The 20862-nt window shown below is 42.0% G+C and overlaps 1 protein-coding gene across 2 annotated transcripts; it reads left to right on the top strand.

Moving 5' to 3' along the window:
• The first annotated feature begins 2180 nt into the window (after positions 1 to 2180).
• SLC35F2 (solute carrier family 35 member F2) lies at positions 2181 to 19228 on the top strand. Of its 2 annotated transcripts, none has more exons than XM_052671142.1 (8): positions 2181 to 2382; positions 7435 to 7610; positions 8153 to 8280; positions 13412 to 13571; positions 14788 to 14944; positions 15735 to 15787; positions 16420 to 16574; positions 17903 to 19228. In XM_052671142.1, the coding sequence occupies exons 1-8, from the start codon at positions 2240 to 2242 to the stop codon at positions 18119 to 18121; spliced, it is 1191 nt and encodes a 396-aa protein (XP_052527102.1). In that variant the 5' UTR covers positions 2181 to 2239; the 3' UTR covers positions 18122 to 19228. The 2 variants fall into 2 exon arrangements, with proteins under 2 accessions (XP_052527102.1, XP_052527103.1); XM_052671143.1 differs by lacking the exon at positions 2181 to 2382 and adding an exon at positions 2535 to 3054.
• Positions 19229 to 20862: the final 1634 nt, after the last annotated feature.

Raw genomic sequence — 20862 nt, 5'->3', positions numbered from 1 at the left:
TAGGGAGACAACTGGGTGCCACTTTGTGCCCATTGCCATTGTGTGCCCTTTGTGCTGCTGCTAGACATTTCTAGCTCATGGCCATTCTGAGAACAGCAAGAACTTCTTTGTCTTAGTTCCTAATTGTTTCCAAATAATGAGCATATGCTACAAGTATTTGTTACTATTTTCCAGATAAGTGGTATCATGTTTTGTAGAGATGAATTTAATCAGTCCTACTTCTCAAGCTCCCAAGGTTGCACAGTTCTTCCAAACAGCTTTCAAGCATTTTTTAACTGGCTTTTGACTTGGAAAAGTAAGAAGACATTCATGAAGCAGCAGATGAAATCTGCGTTCTACGTTGTTCTATTGTTTGAAATGCATATCCTGATTTGGGTGGTTAGTCTTTATTTGTTTCTAAGAGAAAATAAGTTATGGTGAAGAAATAGTGTAAATTAATGAAAAATTAGAAATGTTACACGTGCAATTGTTGAACTAAAAAATAAAATGACGTATTTCAAAATAAAGCAAAAATTTCTATTAAAATTTCTGAAAAAATTCTTCAACTTTTTACCATAAAAAGCATGGAAAATTACTGCTACTCTAAGATTATATTATAGTGCAGAAAATAAATTTCTTTGTAGGCAGTAATCTTTGTATTTAGCACTCTTAAAGATCTATAGTAAAAAATGTAGAAATCATAATTTGACCACGAAGGACCTCTAGTGGTATAAATACTTTCAATAAAAAAAATCCTCACAGTTCTGCTTGCTTGAAATTCTATTTGGAATCACTTCAGCAGTTTCAAATTAAGTTCACCCATGACATTTTGTTTTTCCTTTTGTAGATAAAGTAAAAGCAGAAAGCAGTAATAGTTGTCTGTATGTGCGGTATAGCATTTCACTTTACTTAGAGCAGATGCTGTCAACATAAAAATTGTTTTTTACCATTACAGACACTACAAAAATAGCATAGAGGAAGAGTTGATCTACTGCAGACACTGAGCAGATGAAGACAGGAGATAGGGCTGTGTCTCATGTGTATGGCTGTGCTAATACTTTTATACCTTCTCTAAACAAAAGCAGTCTCCATTGGTGAGGCAGCAGGAGGGAGCTGTACCACCAGCTCCTGGGCTGCATGGAAGGTGTCCTTGGAGCCACCAGCATGGCTCAAGGCAGCCGTACAGCTGACATCCCAGAATGTGCAGATGTGATCACACCTGAGGCGAACACAGAATCGCAGTAAAAGCAGGAGCCTGAAGCAGGACTGCCTTAACGCAAAGTCACGTTTAGATAGCTCAGGTTTTTCTGTGTTCATGGCTGTGCTTATCCACAAGCCATAAAACCTTCCTCAGGTAGCAAAGTTTATCACACTGTGAATTGAACTTAGTCCCAAAGTCTAACAAATGTACCTGTGAGACACAGCCCACCTAGGCTGATCCCAAGAGAAGAGCTTGACTGGAGGCAAAAGGCAGCAGAGACTCATTTCTCACCTCTGGAGAATCAGCAGATCGCAGATGAGAGAATAGACTGCAACTGTGGAGAGCAGTCGTGACAACATACGCAATGTCTGCTACTTCTGCTTCAGCCCCGCTATCTTATTTGTATTCTAAATTATGTTTCTGCATGACCAGCGTTACCTGACTCATAACTATCACAGCACTGAAGCTAATCTTCACAGACTGATTTCTTGTGGGAGTTACAGCAGAACCTCTTTTTCACTCATTTTTATTAGGAACCTCGGGTTTGAATCCATCACCCGTGATGCAGGCAGGGTGTCATCAGAAGTCAGCCACTAAAACATGGTGCAAAACGCCACCGGCTCCTCCGTGTGAGCTGCGTGCTTTTTGCTAGGGTGTGGGTGGCGGCATCCGGGCTCGATACATCCTTAGGGTGGCACTCGTCGCCAAAGGTGGGGACCGAAGGCCCGCAGGAGCTCAAGGCCGTATAGAAATCTGGAAAAATCAAAGGGTGAAGGTCTGGGACAACCACTGGGACTGAAGAAGGATGGGGGTCGGGACGCCCCACGACAGTCAGGCCAGGCCCACCGCGCCGGCGGGGCCGAGCTCGCTACGGCAGCGAGGCACCGGGAGCTCCCGGCCGAGCCATGCTCCTCCCGGGGGCGGCCCCTCGGCGGGCACAAAGCTCCGCTGGGCGCGAAGCGGCGGCTCCTCCCTTCCTCCGCTCGCAGCTGGACCGCGTTACCGCGGCGCTCGCTCCGTTCCCGCGCGGCGGGCGCAGGTCTGAGGCAGCGCCGCGCCATGGAGGCCGAGGATGCCGCTCGGGCCGCCTCTGGGGCCGCCGCTGGGGCCGAGGCGGCGCCGCCCGAGAGCGCGCCGCCCGAGACCGCCGCTGCTGCTCCGCGCCGGCTGCTGGCGCTGCTGGGCGACAAGCTGTGCACCTGGTGAGCGCGCGGCCCGCTGCTTCCACGTGGAGCCGGGCTCGCGTCCTGGAGAATGGGCTCGGTAGCGCGGCCGGGCTGCGTTGCGCTCGTGCCGATGGGCTGGGAGCTCTGGGCGGGGAGGTGAGGGCGGGAACGGGAACCGAGGGTCCGGGAATTTCGTGCGCGGAGCCGGAGGTGTGCCGGGTTGCGGGGCTGTGGGTGTCATCTCACGTGTCCGCTGATGCACCGAGATTTATTTGTTTATTTTTAATCTTAGCAATTCTGGCTTAGTATTATTTTTTTCTGTTTTCGTCTCTGTCAACTTCGCGGCAAAGAAGGAAAGGGAAACAGGAGGGAAGAAGGTAACAGAACCAAATAGCTGACGTGAGTGCGGAGTCTAGAAGGACTTCCCTTCCTCTCGTCTCTGGAATCAGCTCGGGGCTGAGTCCCACTGATGTATATCGCTTAGCGCGGCAGCGCTGGTGAAGCATGGAAAAACTGGCGGAAAGCAAGCGGTGCAGGCATGGCACGTGTCCCTGCGCTAGTCAGCGCTGCCTTAGTGAGTGCAGATGGCCTCCTGCCCCCAGCCCTCGGGAGTTTCCGTTCGCTTACAAATTCAGTTTGCGTCTGAGGGAGAAAATAAAGAAGTGTCAATTTAAAAAGCTTTTTTGTGGGCTCCGGACGTGGTTTCAGGTAAGCACTGCACCGGGCATTCCCTGCTAACAAGGAAGCGCTGGCTCCTGCCAGCATCGTGCTTACACTCCAGAGTGTGATGGCAGGGATGTGCGGGGATTTGTGCTGGTCAAGTACAGACCTATTCTGAAGTGTGAAACCTGCCTCTCTTTTTCTGGTTACAAGTTTTCTGTTCCTCCTGCATTTCAGGAGTGCCCCAAAATACAAGGTGGAACTAGCAGGAAGTGCTCAGTAATCTCACAGGTACTGATGTTGCCAGATGTTGCCAGAGGGCTGTATTGTTTAGTCTGGGTGCTGCTTCAAAGAAAATAGAGCTCTGGCTGTCTTCTCCAAAGGCTTCTCTGTCGCTACTGAATTTTTAATTTTTTTTTTCCAGGTGTTTGGAGGCTCTGCCACTTGAGATTTAGAGGCCAGAGTTATACAAACGTTTAACGTGTACAGTAGACTAAATGGACTTTGTTGTTTTTCCACTCCAGTTTGTTGCCTTTTACAAATTAATTGACCTCCGTTTCAAAGCAGAACACTGAAACACTGAAAAGGTTGACCTAGAAAAACCTTTTTCTCCTCATAATAATGAAATAGGCTTCATCTTGCACTTGTGTTTGCTGTACCGATTCACATAACTATGTTAGGTGGTTCAAACAAAGTGGTCTCTCCTCTTTCTGTTTCCCTCATTTGGGAAGGGTTCAGTAGCTGAAGCTGAAATGTGAGTAAATGCTCTGTTTGAGGTTGCCAGGCTTGACCTGTTGGTGTTTAACTGGTAACATCAATAAAATTTTTAATTTTAGAAGAGTGGTATTTTTTTTTTTTTTTTTTTGTGAGGAAAAAGATCACATGAAAATTACAGAGTTTATTAAAATAATAACCAATAAAACCGTTAGCAGTGGGCCTATTAGAGGTTCTTGAACTTTCTAATCTATGAACTAAGTATGTTTTTATTGTTTTGATGTGCTCTTCCTCTGTGTTTCACCCGGAGCCACAGAGCCACCAGCCTGGTGTTCTCAAGATGCTGAAGACTGTATGCCAAGTGGCTGGACCAGCAGTGGCCATGGAACACATTGTGCCAAGTTCTCACTTGTTCCAAAAATGTCTCTCAGCTCTTATAGGAATAGTCAGATAGGATGTATGGCCTGATGGTATATCAGTTAGGTGATCTTACACTGTTATTTCCAGCCTAAATCAGCCTTGATTCTAAAGGGAGAGATGAAGTGATAACTCAATAGCCACTTGCCAAGCAGTTTAAAAAAGCCAAAACAAAAAAAAGCAAACAAAAAAACCTATAATTCTGGCAACAACAAAAAAAGCCCCACACCACCAACAAAAAACAAACTTATAACTAAAAGGCTGTCTCAGACCACTTTGTGTCATCAGAGTCCAGAATGATTTAGTCCTTACCAATGCATTAAAAAAGAAAGACCAATTTCTAGCATGGAAGAGTTAATTATTAATAATGTTTAAAAAACAAAAACAAACAACATGATGAATTATTAAGAATCACATTGATCAATAGCTATATCATGAAGTGAATGGAAACAGATGTCTTGCATGCATTTTTCTGATAAGAAGTTGTCTTGCAAAATGTAACCAATAGAATTTAAATTTTACTCTGAAATTTGGCAGAGGACAAAGCACTTTGGGTAAGGTTGATTTGGGTAAGGTTAATTTGCTGTGTAAATTTGGTGGGCACTGAACTCATACAACACAAGCAAAGCACTTGAGCACATGTTCCATGTGGGTAGCCTTACCGTGTTGAACTGCTGCTTTGAGCACTAGGAATGTGCTCTTGGTTTCTTGGTTTGAAGAAACTCACTTTGGCATGAAAATCTGTGAGTAGGAGAAAAATAAAGAGAGTGAGGCAGAGACACAGCCTTGCATCCGCCTTCAGTGCTGTAGAAGGGAATGCAGTAGGAGTGCCTTGGCATACATTAACCACGTGGCAATCGCTGATGTGGCAGCCACCAAGTGAGCAGCTCGGCAGGTTCTGGGCCTGCTGCTCTTCCCACTGTAACAATGGGAGAACATAATTTCCTGAGTGCTTCAAGCTGGAGAAACTTAGTTGTTAGGATAGTTGAGGGTCAGCCCTATTGAGAACCAGGCTGGTTTTGGTAACTGGTGGTTGAAGCTGATCAGTCATTAGCACATGGTGAGCGTCAGCAGATTTTCTTTTTGCCGGGTTATTATCCAGTGTGCCAAAATGCTGCGTATGGAGACCTCTGCTCTAGAGAAGTGCAGGTGTTTGGGAGATGTGAGGGCTGCCTCTTGCAGAGCCTGTGAGAGTGTTGACCATCTTGACTCAACTGAGGCCCATGTTGAACAGGCCCAGGCCTGCAGGGTGCTCCTGTCTGTGCTTCTGGAACCATGTTTCCCGTTGCTCCTGTTCACCATGTTATTCCTCCTCCATATTGTAGTGAGACTTCTCCTCATTGCCTATGGAGTGGCAACAGGAGAGCTGGGAGCAGTGTTCAGCTTCCTGGAGGGAGGAGGGAAATCTCATCTATGAAAATTTAGCTGGCCTGTGTTATGTTCTGAATGGTGCCGGGTGGCCTGAGTTCTTCAAGTGAACATAAAAAGACATTTCTGCATCAGTCAGGAGGAATGGCCAGGATGTGTGCCAGATCTTTGCTCATATGTTCATCAAGTGATACAGTCAGATCTTTGCCAGAATAAAAAGTAATCCAGTATTACGGAAGTAGAGTAGCTTCACAGATTTTTTTTGCTTTTTATTTCTTTTGTCAGCAATCACTCCTTATGTAGGTGTGCTTTACAGCAGTGTGTACAGTTAATTCTGTGCTACAAAGTAGCTATGAAAAAATTCTAGCTGAAACATGGGAAACACGGTCTCTCCTTACTTCAGCATTGAAAGTGCTGAAGATGAGACTGCTTGTTCAAGCACCAGAATGAGGCATTCACACTTGACAGTCTTACAAGGTTGTCACAAGATAAACTGACAGTGTGGATGTGCACCATTACTGGGGTGCTCAAGGCGAGCTATAGCAGAATGTAGTACTTGTCTGTCTTGGAAGTAAAGTACCGCTGGGCTCACAGAGATTTGCTGTCTCATCTAAGAGAGTTTGGAGAAAAATGTGTTTAGCAGCAGTATAAAGTCAGGTGAACTGTGAGATCAGGCTGAACTGAAAATGAATTTCATTTCAAACTGCAGCAACTGCAGCAAATTTCAGCGCAAAGAAGTCATGTTGCATCCAAAGGGAGGCATGGTTTGAGTTGGCTTTGACTCCCCAGAGCACACCCTTCTTGTAGATGACATTGGCAGCTGGACTGCACGGTGTAGCCGGATCACACTGTAGCTGGATTGCACATCATAGCTGGGTTAGCTGGTGATTACTACTTTCAAGTGACACGTTAGAAAAAAAACAAGTGGTATTACTTTCTGGTAGTGTGTCTGGAATGACTTGCCCTGTGTTGTCAGTGGAGGGCTGTGGGCACAGAGTAGATGTAGAATCCTAATGAGATACTCTTTCCTTTCTCAATTACTCCATAGGAACAAATTTGCTGCGTTGTGCAGCCAGATAAATTGTCATTGGTAGTCTTCAGAGTAAACAAATTTAGAAGTGGACAGACCCACGCAGGCAATGCAGCACTGAGGTGATCTCGCTGTACATTGCTTGTGAGTGTGCAAGCAGTAAGGTGGTAGGACTCTGCATAGATAGCTTCAGTGGCAGGAAAAGGATATACAGCAAGCTTTGCATGGCTCTCTGTGTAGGGACATGTAGGTTACTATGGGAGGAACTGCTATTGAAAGAGCATGAGCTTTTCTTTTCCCCTAGCTGTGAACTGTACTTTAGAAGATAGCGTGATTGTTGGCACAGATGTGCTTTTAACTCCATCATCAGCTGCACCAGAATGTAATCAATTGTAGCAGAAAAAATCCACAATAAGTATTGATGTTTTTGTATTTCCATAGCACTGCTCATCTTAGGGACTCAACTCACTTGCAAAGGCTCAAATCTTCTGAGATAATTGTTGTGCCACTCTTCACACTGCAGATTCCTGATGACCAAAGTTGAGATGAGGCAGTGGAGAACAGGAGGTGTAACTCAGAATGCGCGTGTCAAAATGTGATGAGAATGGATCATTGGGCTGAGCCTGCCCAGCTGAGTTGAGTGGAAATGCTTGCAGCATACTGCAGTCTTTATTAGCTGATTTGGACCAGCCTTACCAATTTTTGCTGGCTGTTGTGTGGTCGAGACCTTCAGTATAGACACAATGCTGCTTGCTGGTGAAGTGAAAGAACATCGATAGGCCTTAAAAAAAAAAAAAAAAAAGAAATATCAATCTATAAAATGGCTTTTTCCCTGTAGAATAATTAATGAATTGGAATGTTTAATTCTAAGCTTACTTTGTTGTCTTTCATATTTACAGGCATATTTTGAAAACAATCCTCCTGGGCCAGATGCTGTCCTTGTTTATCTGTGGGACTGCTGTTACAAGCCAGTACCTGGCAGAACAGTACCAAGTGAATACTCCAATGTTTCAAAGTTTTATCAACTATTCTTTACTTCTTCTAGTTTATACAACAATGCTGGCATTTAGGACTGGTATGTAAAATGTGGGATGAAAGAATCTGCTTCCTTTTTTTTTTTTCCCCCACAGTTTGAAATTACAGAACTTACTCAATACTTGGCCTAGCTTTTGTAAAGATCCTGCTGAAATTACTGCCTTGCAATAACACATGGGAGTGAATTGCATTGTTACATGTGCACGTAACTTGCTTTCACTTCATATTTGTTTTATATTGTTTTTTTTTTTTTAATTTCAAGTCCTGTGTCATATTAGGGGAAAATCAGCATTGTAAAAAAAATTCTTAGCAAGAGTCTGTTGAATATGGTTGCTATACTGTATTAATTTACTCTTTAAACATTCTAGTTTATATATGTATATATATCTTTGAAACAGTGTCTCTGCTTTTCACCATTTCTATGGTCTTCTCTCTGGCTATATTTTACTTTTGTTATACTTTCCTTAAGCAGAGGCAACCCAAATTCAGCATCACAGTATTACTTATACTTCTTAAAAGAAATATTTCTGTGCAATATTTGATTGGAAAGAAACACATTGACTGCTGCTCTTTTCTAAACAGGTGGTGACAGTCTTCTTCAAATTCTGAAGCAGAGGTGGTGGAAGTATATTTTTTTGGGACTGGCTGATGTTGAGGCCAATTACATGATTGTAAAAGCCTACCAATACACGACTCTCACGAGTGTTCAGGTAAGGACTATCTCTATTTTGAACTGCTGCTTTGATTGCGGTTTTGGACTCATTTCTGAAATGAGATTCATAGGACAGACATGGAAGCTATTTAAACCTGAAAAAGCCTTTCAGTATCTATTTTCTCTGCAGTACAGAGAAGAGCATTCTGCAACATTTCCAGGAAGCAGAGAAAATTGGCTGATATTATCCACTGCCAACTCTTGAGTTGAACTCTAATTATTTTGATAGAAAGCACTTCTAAGAGTTTGCTGACAGCCACTCAGGGTTTTTTTTTCATGACACAGTGTAAAGATTTTGGACCAGATAACACTGGCTCAGCTTGAGCTGTGAGTATGATGGGAGTGAGGTAGATCAGCCTGGAAGCAGTGGGAAGCTTTGCAAGATGTAACCCCACGTGTGAGGACATATTGGAAGTCAGCTGGTGTTTCTGAGCATGCAGTGAAGAGCCAGTGCTATGGCTTTTGGCTGTGGCAATTCAGAACTCTCTCTATGAGATGGGAGGGAGGTCAGTATGCCAAAATATCAGTCAATATTCATGTCCTCAGGAGTGCCAGTGCTTGATACTTCATTGCTGCACTGGGACACATTTGTTCTAAAATAACAGCAAGACTGTGGTGGCAGTTTTTGTCACGCTCCACAGACATGAACTATGTCTGCCAGGACAAGGGAGGGGACAGTGCAGAAGCAAGAATGGAGGGTGGCAGCCTATGCCTGCTTTTAACAATGGTGAACCTGTGGATCAGGTCCTGGCCCCATTTACCTAAATAAAGGCATAATGTATCATACAAAATCAGCTGTTAGTTGAAAAGGAATGTGTAGGTATCACTGTTCTTGAGTCAAAGTAACAAAAGTTAATATTTAAAAGAAATATCTATAAAGCAATGAACACCTGTGGTGTAGGCTTCCTTTAGAGAGCTGTGGTAGTGTTTTCTTGTACTGTTGAAGGAACAGTAATGTGCCTTAGGGGTTATTCTTGTCGCATTGCCACTTCATAATTATGTATTATGGCTCATTAAGTCTTTAATTTACTTACAAATAATGCCTCAGAAATTACAGACTTAAGAATGGTATGTTTCAGGCTCAAGATCAAGCTAAGCTGATCACTGAGATGCTGTTTGATCATACGCTTTACAGCTGAAAAAGCCGGGACTTTGATCCTTCTCAGAAGTGGTGAAGTGTTCCCACGATATCTTTCATAGTCAGAAGGAAGAGTAGATACAGTGAGTCATCGAGTCCAATTGCCAGATTCAAACATTTACTAGATGTGCATGTGAGAACCTCCAGACTGCTGCTTCAAGTGCCAGTTCAGTAACTGTGAATTTACTGTAACTACCAGCTGCAGTCAGGTTTCTTGCACATTTTCTGAAGTCACTGGGTTGAAATGGGATTCAAGACAAAAAAGCCTGCAGTTTTCTCCCATGCAAAGCATTTGCTGTCAGCAGCCAGCACCTTCTGCAGTTACATTAGAATCTGTGGTTCCGAGCCTCAGGCTTCAGTAGTGGCTCTAAGTGGAAGCTCAGCGTGTGTAAGAGCAAAGCAGGAGTATTCAAGACTTTCCTGAATACAGTTTAATTACTATAAAAATGGTGGCTGGCAGGAGCTTTCCCTTAGCTTTATCTTTTTGTTTAAATGTAGGTTTCTGCTCAGCAAGGGACTTCCATGTGTTTTCACACAAACACAGGAAAAAAAACAAATCACTTGGTTTTCCTTTAGTTATGAAATGCTAGCATTGCAGGGAGGGGTTGGAAAAATTTTTAGAGATTAATATCAGGATGGCAACTTCCCTTTCTCTGTAAATACAGAAAAAGACTTTGGTGCACAGCTGGAACTCCTGCTGGGCTGTGGCTGAGACTTCCTCAGTGCTGGTGTGCTCCAGGCTGGAGGGAGGACGTGGCTGTATTGCTGTCCGACCATGTATTTCATAGCAAAACTAGAAGTGGTGCAGCTATGGTTTTGTGTTGCCGAAGTTATTAGGCACAACTAGCATTTTCTCTGTTGATAATTCAGGTGGAGAAATTTTATAGGTAGAATATCAGTTTGTGGAAGAGTATGAACCTTCACAGGAGAAAATCCAGGCTGGAAGCTTGGCTTTCAGCAGGAACCTGCCTGTTGGGAACCATGGGGGAGAGTGTGCAAGCTAAGCTGCTTAGCTTTAGTGCTGGAGCCAGCAGTTACAACAAACCAGTGACCTCCTGCAGTCCATGATAATTGATTAACCATGTATTAAAACATCTTTTAATGATTTACTCACTCTATCCTTAAAACCTTCCTATGAGCAGTGTGGCCATAACCTGGCTTGGGTCAAAACACTCATAAATCAGATCAAGATGTTACTGTTTTTTTTTTCCCCCCTGTGTAAAAATACAGGCTGGAATTGAGTAAGGTGAGTTTGCTGAGGCTCTACTGACAGTAGTAGTCAGTACCGCAGTACTGCCATAAATGTCATAAAGTCTGAATAAATAAACTTCATTCTTTTAAACAGTTCTACTGACACAATTAATTGTGATGGTGTTTCTGCTTTGCACCTCTGTAATCTTGATCCTGTGCAGGTGAGAGCATTTTCTACCAAAGAGCTTTGTAATGTGGTAGATGAAAAACAGGCGAGATCAGTACATGGAAATCAGATACGTTTTTTCTGAGTGTAACTGCCCCTGAGACAGATTGCAAGTGTGTGTTCTTCATCATTTGATGACTGGATGTGATGGCTGCAAGTCCACTAACCGGGATGCTGCAGCTCTACAACGTGTTATTGGTCTGGATGCAGCAATTTCCTATCTGATGTTACCAAAAGAGATCATGGCTGATTATTTACTTCTTCCTTACATCAATTTTTTTTTTTTTTTTTTTTCCCCAAAGGTTTTGATTCCATTCTCTGTTTGAGTTGGAAAACAGCTTGGAAGTTAGAAAGCTGCATGGTAACATCTCAATAAACAGGGAAGCAAAAGCTTACTTATTAACAGAGGAGATGTCTACTCTTGGGGAGATGTGTGTGAAAACATTTTTTTAATTAGTATTTTTGTAGTATTTCTTCACAGAGAAATTCCTATTTCAGAGAAGTCTTTGTTTAAGACTGTGCTTTCAAATACATTTCAGAATTGATTCAGAACAGAAGTGGAAAATCTTGATTCATGAGAGCTGAACCGTACTTGTTGGTGAAACAGATAAATGACTCTTCTTGATACTAGTTAAAAAAGTCAAAGTAGGGGGAAGTACCAGAAAATCACAGGGCTTTTTGTTGTTGTTGAGTTTGTTTGTTTCTTTGTTTTGTGTTTCGAGCCCAGACAAAAGGTGAGATAAAGTGCAGAAACTCATAGAATATTACTTTTTCAACAGAGTGAAGTTGCCCTGAAATACGTGATAGGATGTATTACAACCTGTGTGGTTCTGAGGTCTGATGATACAGCCTGGGCAAGCGCCTGTTCCTTTATACAGACCTCTCAAGCTGGACAAGCTGGAAACAGTCCAAAGAACAGAGACAAATAGGTGGAAGGATTAGAGAGCACCATTAGGGTTTAATCTGTAACAACCTCTTTCATGCTGTACTGGTAAGGCTTTAATATTTGTAGCTATGAAAGTTCAAGCTTGCAAGGCTTTATTGAGTTTGTTTTGTTAAAATCCTTATGGGCAATGGCTGAACTAATGAGCACAAGAGTATGGTGGTAGGTAGAAGCTGGCAAAAGCTGACCATGGAAGGACTGCTGGCTCTTGCCTTTATTTGTAATGCCTCAGCCATGGCCCCAGTGACGTGGACCCCATCCTTTGCATTGATTTTAGGAAGCCAGGTTTTAAGGGTTTAAGACTAATTTGTGAGCAGGCTTTGGAAGGCTAACTACATGTTCTGCTGTAAACTGGTCTCTAAAGTACGGCACTCAACTGAGGCAGGTCAGAAAATCCACTTCATTTTTCTATAGTCAAATTAGGAAACAATGTCTATTTTGTTAATTAAATATTGAACCAATTATGATTAGCTGAATGTTCTTGATATTAGTTGGTTATTCTGGAACATTATGTCCATTTAATGCTGCTACCCATTTTTCTGCATTAAATATACAGCTAACTCTTGCTTATTTTTTTCCACTGTGACAAGGGAGAAATGAGTATAGCACAAGTGAGGCAAAGGTATGTAAGATTTTAGGAACACACAGGGAGGAAGTAATGAAGAAAGAAAACAGAAGCCAGTGTCATTGCTTGCCATGGAGTGCAGGCATCCTTGAACTTAAAATCTGCTCAGGGCAATGTCTGCAAACACATCCAAAATGCTTCTGTGCTCCTGCTTTTGTGTGTGTTTGCTGTTGTGGCACGGACAAATCACAGAATTACCTGTTTCTGACTGAGAGTCAGCTTTAGCAGAGTAATGAACTGAAAAAGCATTGGATTGTACATAATTTTAGGAAGCTGGGAGGTTGAGAAGCTGACTTAAGGAAGCTGCTTTTCTCATCTTGTTCTCCTTTCACCGATTTTGCACATGCTTTTCAGCACCTTACAATGCTTTTTTGTAAGATCCACTTGAAGACAAAAAGGAAAGGAAAAGAGAAGAGAAGAAAAGGAAAGAAAAGAGAAAAGGAAAGAAGAGAAAAGGAAAGGAAAGAAAAAACCTGCAGATTTTTGCCTTATTTGCCTTGCCTTATTTTTGCCTTGGTGTAACATTGGATCATCTGTATCCGTCAGCACTTTTGGTCTTTAGCACTGTGTAAATGCATCCCAAACTTTAATCAGAGATTTGAGGAGTGAAAGATGAGCTAGACAAAACGTGGAGGGGAAGAAAGGGAGTCAGTGAACAACCTCCTTGTTCTGGTGTCACAGGAAGCGGCGTGGCTTCAGTGCAATGTCCTAGCACTAATTTGTGAAGCTGCAGGAATTGATTAGATCCATCACTGCAGGTGTTTCCAGATTAGTGAGTTTTTTCCTAGAGGCAATGCCCACCAGCCCCTCCTCACTTTTGAAATGCATTTTATGATAAGATGTGGGTGTGATCCCTCCTGCACTGAAATGAATCCACAAGGGTTGTTTTGTGTCTTTCAGTAACATCTGGTTGTGATGGAAAATAAAATCCTGAGCATTTGTTTTCAGGATAGAGAAATCCAGATTTGGAGTGGCCTTCTAATCAAAATCACTTCTGTGCACACAGCTACTGGATTGTTTTGGGATTCCTGTGCTGATGGCTCTGTCCTGGTTCATTCTCCGTGCAAGGTACCGGCTGATCCATTTCATTGCGGTTGCTGTCTGCTTGCTGGGTGTCGGAACGATGGTGGGTGCTGACATTTTGGCAGGGAGGCAGGACAGTGAAGGTAAGGAGTTCTGTATTGTGCAGGGAAAAATGGGGTCGTGGCTTCCACAGTGGGCTAACTTGCAAAGGAGGAAGAGAAGCAAATGCAGGGGGAAGGGTGTAGCTTTCTTTTAAAAATGAAGAAAACACATTTCTATTTGAATTTCTTCTCCAAGAAGGCCCTTTTAACTGGGGTTAAAAGGGAAACACTGGTGCTACGTTTCATTCATTGCTGTTTATCAGACCTGATGAGAAGACTTACTCCTGAAGGCTTGTTCATTTCATATGTGAGATGGTCTGAGAAAAGATGCCTCCCGTCCCTACAGACTTCATCTTATTTGCACTCTGTCAGCCTATGAGCAGACTTTTCTAGTGTGCAGTTTTCTGTGTGCGTAAAAAGCAGGATAGGAAACTGTTGTTACTATGATCAGGCAGTGTACAGCTAAGCCTTGTTGGCATTATTGTGGGACCTCTGCTTTAGGTAAGGTAGAAAGATAAATTCAGGTTAAGCTTTAATTCTGTGTGACACAAATATCTTGGCCCTAAGGGAGACAAATGCTCTTTCCCTGCAGGGCACCTGAGCATTACTCAGTGACTTGCTTGTTGTTACTGTTGGTTGCCTTCATATTGCAGATCTGTCTTTGCAGTGATCGCCAACTGGCTTAGGGAAGGAAGTCTGAAATCAATTCAAGGTTTTAAACAACAGCAATTGCCTTGCAGAATGGCTGATCTGTGATGGCATTTATTGATCACGGTTGTGTTACAGGGAGTCCCACTCGCATGGTACACACACATCACAGCATGACACGTGTGCCACCCATCTACAGTACCTACTTTAGATCTGCCATAAACCTGAAACTCAGTCCAGGTGCCACTCAAATGAACAGATGCATTTTTGCCTTACAGCAAAATCAGGGGTGATACTCAGAAAAGTGTAGAGCATCTCTAATCTGTACTTTCCTCCAGTTTTTCTGCCTAATGTTGGCAGAAGCAGGACTGGACCACACTGTACAGCAGTGGCTGGGTAAGTGTCATGCTCAGCTCCTTCCAGATTATGCCAGATGTATGAGCAGTTAGCAGAGTCAGCCAGCAACCTGCTTGCACGCAGACATTTCCTTACCCCCTGCTTGCTAAGAAAATAGATACTGGAGATACATTTGCTTGTCTATTTAAGGAAAGTTGTTTTTAAAAAAGTGTTTGCAGCATTGCCCTTATTGTGGATTAATATTTCTGTACAGGAAGTGACGTGGTGATTGGAGATGTCTTAGTTCTTCTGGGTGCTTCTTTGTATGCCATATCTAATGTGAGTGAGGAATACATTGTGAAAAATCTGAGCAGAGTCGAGTTTCTAGGAATGGTGGGCTTGTTTGGGACTATTATCAGCGGTCTGCAGCTGTAAGGATCTAATATTTATTTTAAAACTAATTAAGACTATTCTACAGATGATTGCTTGTCTTCAATGAAATTACGTTGTTAAATTAATTCTTTGTTGCCTGTCCATTTGGCCTACATGGGACTCCTATTTGAATTTTAGTTTTGTGGCTGGTCAGCATTCACTTTACATCCTTTTTGTTTGTTCTGCTGTTACTACAGCAATTCTAAAGCTCAACTCCTGCAACTGAATAGGTATGATACTTGGCTTTATTTTGAATTTGGTTGACCTTCATAAGGACATGCAGTACACTGAGGACTGCTTGCAGGAACGTATTTCTTAATGGCTTTTCCCTGTGGAAAGGTTTAGGAGGTAATCGTTTGAGGTCTTCTGTATTAAACTTTGGTTTAAAATAAAGCCATGGATACTCTTACAAATAACCCTAACAGACCACATGCACTTAAGCCTAACTAATTAATTTTATGTTCTTAATTTCTCATCATTATAGTTAATGATTTCCTCAAGTGGTGTATGAAATAAAAGTAAATCTCTGAAGGATGAAAAAGTCTGAGAAGAAGGCATAAGAATTAAATAAAAGTGCTCTTCACTTTCAGGCACTTTAGTTTTCAAGTCTTTTTTCAGGCTTTTTAGATGTTGGAGTTAGTGCCATTCAAAAACATTTTAAACATAAATTAAAGGATTGCAAATCAAAATGTTTCTTATATATTCTGCTCATTAACTTCTCTACTTGAACACAAGTAGGTGCGTTTGTTTATTTCTTTTTTACTTGTTATATCTTTTCTCTAATTTTAGAGCCATTCTGGAGCAAAAGGATATAATGAAAATTCAGTGGAACTGGAAAATAGGTATGAGTGTAGCAAAAGGATGTTTCAGAACACTGAAAAAATGATCATCATTTAGATTTGACACACTGATGTTTTCATTTGCTTTCTCTGAATTTTAAGCAACATTCTTATTATATTGTCACAAATCTAGTTTCTGTAAACTTTGAAGCACTCAGCAAAGACACAAGGTGTGCAGCGTTGAACATGGAAATTTGAGTTCAGATTTTGCGTTTTCCTTATAAAAGTCCAACTCACTTAATTACAAACATGTTTGGCCTTGGAAATTTGCAAGAACATTTTTCTGTTGTCCTTCCTACGTGAAATACTGGGAGAACTGGTTTTGTGACTCATTTCGATCTCAACAGAACTGTACGTTATTAGGAAATGTGGTTCTAAATGTCTTCAGACAGCTGCTGTGTTAAGTAGGGAAGAACAAGCAGAATCTTGCATAGATACAATCATCTTTGCAATAGTGGGTGGTCTTGGAAGATAAGTATTTTGTTGCTTTTTTCTTAAATTTACATTTCCTTATATTTTAGCAGTCCTTATTCTGAAAGATAAACGTGTAGAGTTTTGAAACATCTGAAGAATGTCAGAGATCTGTAAGATTATTATTCTCTGCCTTAGAAGTAAATTGCCATTTTGTTTTTCAGCATTACTGTTCATAGTATTTGCCCTATGTATGTTTGGGCTGTACAGCTTCATGCCAGTGGTGATTAAAGTTACGAGTGCAACCTCGGTCAACTTGGGCATTCTTACTGCAGACCTCTACAGTCTTTTCTTTGGACTCTTCTTGTTTTACTATAAAGTAAGTAATTTCTCTCACTATAGTTAATGTATTTATTCCAAAAATATAGATAAAACATTTTATGAGCCCTTGAACAATTGTTTGCAGTTGTAAATTTCTGTATCAGTCATCATTGACAGATGTCAGTCAGGACTCACAGTTAATTACCTAGCATTGCACCATTAGGCAGTTAAGTGATTTTTTAGAAACAATTTCATGCTTCATGGGCTGTGTATTCATTGAGAGATAATAATAATTTCCCAAGGTAAATGGTAGAGTTTTTGCCGTACTCCCTGTGCGGAGCTCTGTGGTTGATTTGGTTCATCTCTGCAAGCATCCAAAGAAAGGGTTTGCATCTGACTGTTCTGAAAGAGTAGCAGTTTGGCTTGATCTCCATAAATCAACGTTTTCTTTTAAAAATGTAATGTGTTCATTACAAACATAACAAGGAGAGGACTTGAATTCTTAGTACTGCTGAGGAGTAACTAAAGGAATTGAAAAAAAGCAAAAAAAGCAGATAAATGTATTATTCTGATTGCTGTCCAAAAGGCAATTACATTTTCTGCTCTCTGAAATACTTTTTGTAGTGCTTGTTCAAGCTTAATGACAGTGCTGAAAACGTTTCATCCCACCCAACACTTTCCATCCAAAATCATTGTGGGAACATAGCAAATTACAACGATTGGAGTAATTAAATCAGTTGCTCAGTGACTAGAGGGGCTCAATGAGAACCTTTGAACTTTGCTTAAATTACTTAATCTGTATGTGGTTACTTTCTCTTCAGCATTATGGAGAACCAGTTTTGGAATGGTAGGACCCAGTGACAGCTAGATGTTAATTTTCAGGAGACTCTTACCTCAGTTTTCCTCTATGTTTTGGGTTCCAAAATTTGCTCCAAACTGCTCAGAACTACAGAGCATCCATCGTAAATGATGGTTGAGCTGTGCAGAGAGCCAGATGCTTTGGTGAATTGCAGGAGGGAGAGGTTCATTTCTTGCCAGGAGGTAAAATACTTGTGATAACTGAAATTCTCTGGAGAGCAGTGTTCTAGCCTTCACATGTATAAAAGCTTCCCTTAGATATCACCAGTTAGGGCCATTTGTTCTTTCTGTTGAAAATCATAGATATTCCCTGCCCAACAGTACTGAGGAGGAGGTGCAGAGGAAAACAGCAGCTTATTGGTAAATAGAGTTGGTGAATTTTGATTTCCAGACTTGAGTATAGAGCATGATGATCAAGCTTATTAATATATGTCTAAGAGAAAGGATGGCTTTTGCCTTCTTAAAAGAAGGTAGTGTTTGCACCTTTTTGCATGACAAAAGACTTAACACATCTTTTTCCTCTGCCAGTTTTCAGGTCTTTATATCCTGTCCTTTGTCATCATCATGGTGGGCTTCATCCTGTATTGCTCAACTCCAACTCAGACTGCAGAGCCCACCACCGTGCCACAGCCACGCAGTGCTGGCTTGGACAATGCTGCTCTGAAGCTTGATGAAAATGACAGCGAAACGCCAGCTCTAACCGTACAGTTTACGAGAGGAGAATCCGTGGTGGTCAGCACTGATTGAAAAATGGCAGCATTTCAAAACGGAGCTTTTATTTTATTGCCAAAATCTCCTTCAAATATTAATCTGGAGAACTGTTCTACTGCCAGAGCGTATGTTGTACTGGGCTGTTTTTAATGCACTGAATAAACTTTTTAAGGCCAGATCCTCAGTCAGTGAAACTATATCGATTTTCTCCTGCAGAGAATCTGGCCCTTGAAGAAGACAGAGTAATATTTATGTGGAGTCTCTACAAGGTGAGAGACTGTTATTTTTAAATGCTTAATTAGCTTAGCAGCAAATGCTTGGGGAGAAAAACTAAGCCAAAGAAAGTTCTCAGGTCACTAAATGGAGTACATGTGCTTTATATTTCATTAGGGACCTAAATCTGCAAGGTGCCATCTCAGGGCTGCTGGTTCCCACATCTCAGTGCCAGGAACCCTCGGTGTCTTGCAGGAGCATGGGATCTCATGGGATCTGGTGCTGTAAGACGTGTTATGTGCACACACCTTCCACGTGCTGATGGACCTTATTTGTCCACTGGAGGCATTTGCGTCTTACATTCCAGCTAATGTTTGTCTCTTCATATTGCTGCATTCTTTGTTGCAGCTGGGGCTGCAGCAGAGAACAAGTATTTTATTTTCTATTTTATTTGTAAGGGCAGCTTGTATATATGTGTTTGTAATTTTTTCTCTCAGTAGCTTGCTGTTTGGTGCGCTCCTACTAGGTGGAGACAAAATCAGTACTCTGTTCCATAAGAACTGATTTTATTTCTTCTGGATGAGACAGCAAAAAGAAGTTTGAATTGAAGTTCACTTCTTGGCGAAGTTCTCTCTGAGATGGGACACATTTATGCGGAAGGATTTGAATACAAGTGGCATTTCATAAAACAGTTTAAGGCTTTAGCCAATCCTCATTGCAACAGTAATGATATAGTCTTCATAAGGTTAGATGCTTTCAGGAGATTCATTGGTAATTTTCTTCCCTGTCTTTATATTTTCAGTAAAATGATTAAAATACTTGAAGCTGCAATTTTAACATCAGTAAAATAATGTAAGGATCTTTTTTTTGTATAAATCTTCCCAGTTCAGGTGTGCAAAGTAACAGTGAATAAAGTTTTCAGCAGCTGAAGAGTTGGCTCTCAATTTATTTATTTTTTAAGCTCAAATTTCTTCTAGTGCTTAAACTTATTTCATTTTCTTTACCCAATGATTTCTTTAATGACAAAATTTTATGATAATGAGCAAACATGTCATTTCCTGAAGATACTGATAATCAAATGGCAAAGACCGTGTGCTTTTGGTGTAGTTCATTTGAGTGAAATGTTTAATAAAAAATCTCACTCCATTTTATTCAGCAACAGCAAAGCATTCAGCTCATACTAAAGCAACAGACATCATCTTTTTACTGAGTGTTTGGTGCATGGGAGGGTAAAGAGATACTGATGTTTTTGTGAAAAGCATTTAGTTAGGCTTAGTTATCTCTTGCTTTACAGTTTGGGTTAGATTCTGGTGATAGATGAAGGCACCTCAGTTGGTGCATCTGTAGATATCTGTACATCAGAAGGTGGACAGAAAGCTAAAGATCAGGTGAGGAAAAGTCTGGTGGCAGTGGATACCTGGGAGAGGCCGTCCGGGTGAAGTAGTTCTCTGTACCTAACTTTTGATGCCTACATTCTGGAGCTAACTGCCACCCACTGCTACCTGTGTCATAAGTTAACTATGTGCAGTTATAAAACAAATGGCAAGTAAAACTTACAGAATCATTAATGTTGAAAAGACCTCTGAGATCATTTGTCCAACCATCAGCCCATCCCCACCATGCCCACTAACCACATCTCTCAGTGCCACATCTCTGCGTTTCCTGAACACCTCCAGGGTCTGTGACTCCACCACCCCCCTGGGCAGCCTGTGCCACTGCCTCACCACCTCGTGAGAGGAAATGGTTCCTTATTTTCAGCCAGAACCTCCCCTGCCGCGTCTTAAGCCGTTGCCTCTTGTCCTATTGAATCTATAGGTGAATGTTCCAAAACTGCAGAGCTTTTGGCCTAGGGTGGGATTTAGCTCCTAGATGTAGCTGGCTATATAGTTTGTGTAAAAGATTTCCTGGGGTCCTGTCAAAAGGCACCGTATGCAGTCTGTGGCATCTGTAGGGCCTAGCAGATAGGAGCCAGTGTTGAGAGGAGGCCTCTGGCCTGGAGCAGTACGTGGAGGCCAGGTGACACATCCCAGGTTCTGCAGGACAGCACTGTAGCCTTTCCTCAGGCTGCTGATGCTTCCCTGATGACTGTTCTGTGCCACATGTGGTCTCTAAGTATTTAATGTTGACACAGCTGGAATTGGGTGCGGTGAATGCCAGGTGAAGCAAGCCTGCGGCCCAACCTGCTGCATTTTCTTTCTGTGGTCGCTGGGTGGCATTTCAGTATCTGGAGTTTGCTGAAGCAGCTTTATGTCTGGTGGTGAGATGGGCTGTGTATGCAGCGTGTGCCTTCAGCCAGGCTGGCAGCAGTGAGCTGAAAGTGTGCTAACCTTGGAAAAGGAAAAGTAAGTTAGCTCTTAAGTTGCCAGTGTCTAATATATATTCTAACATTTCCCTTTGCAAGAAGACCAGGGGGAAGATTTTGCCTGTGTGTCAAAAGACAGACCTCAAAGGGGATGCTGTGCCACCAACTTGTGTCAGCAGCCCCACCAGAGACCCAGCTGGTGTCCCTTAGTGGCCGAGTGGCAGAGCTGAGCCAGAGGGGGTGTGACAGCTTCCACAGGGGA

This window comes from Tympanuchus pallidicinctus, unplaced genomic scaffold (assembly GCF_026119805.1).
Source record: "Tympanuchus pallidicinctus isolate F22 unplaced genomic scaffold, pur_lepc_1.0 scaffold11, whole genome shotgun sequence".
NCBI lineage: Eukaryota > Metazoa > Chordata > Aves > Galliformes > Phasianidae > Tympanuchus > Tympanuchus pallidicinctus.
The sequence above is the reverse complement of the archived record's forward strand: the minus strand, read 5'-3'. Positions and strand labels throughout refer to the sequence as shown.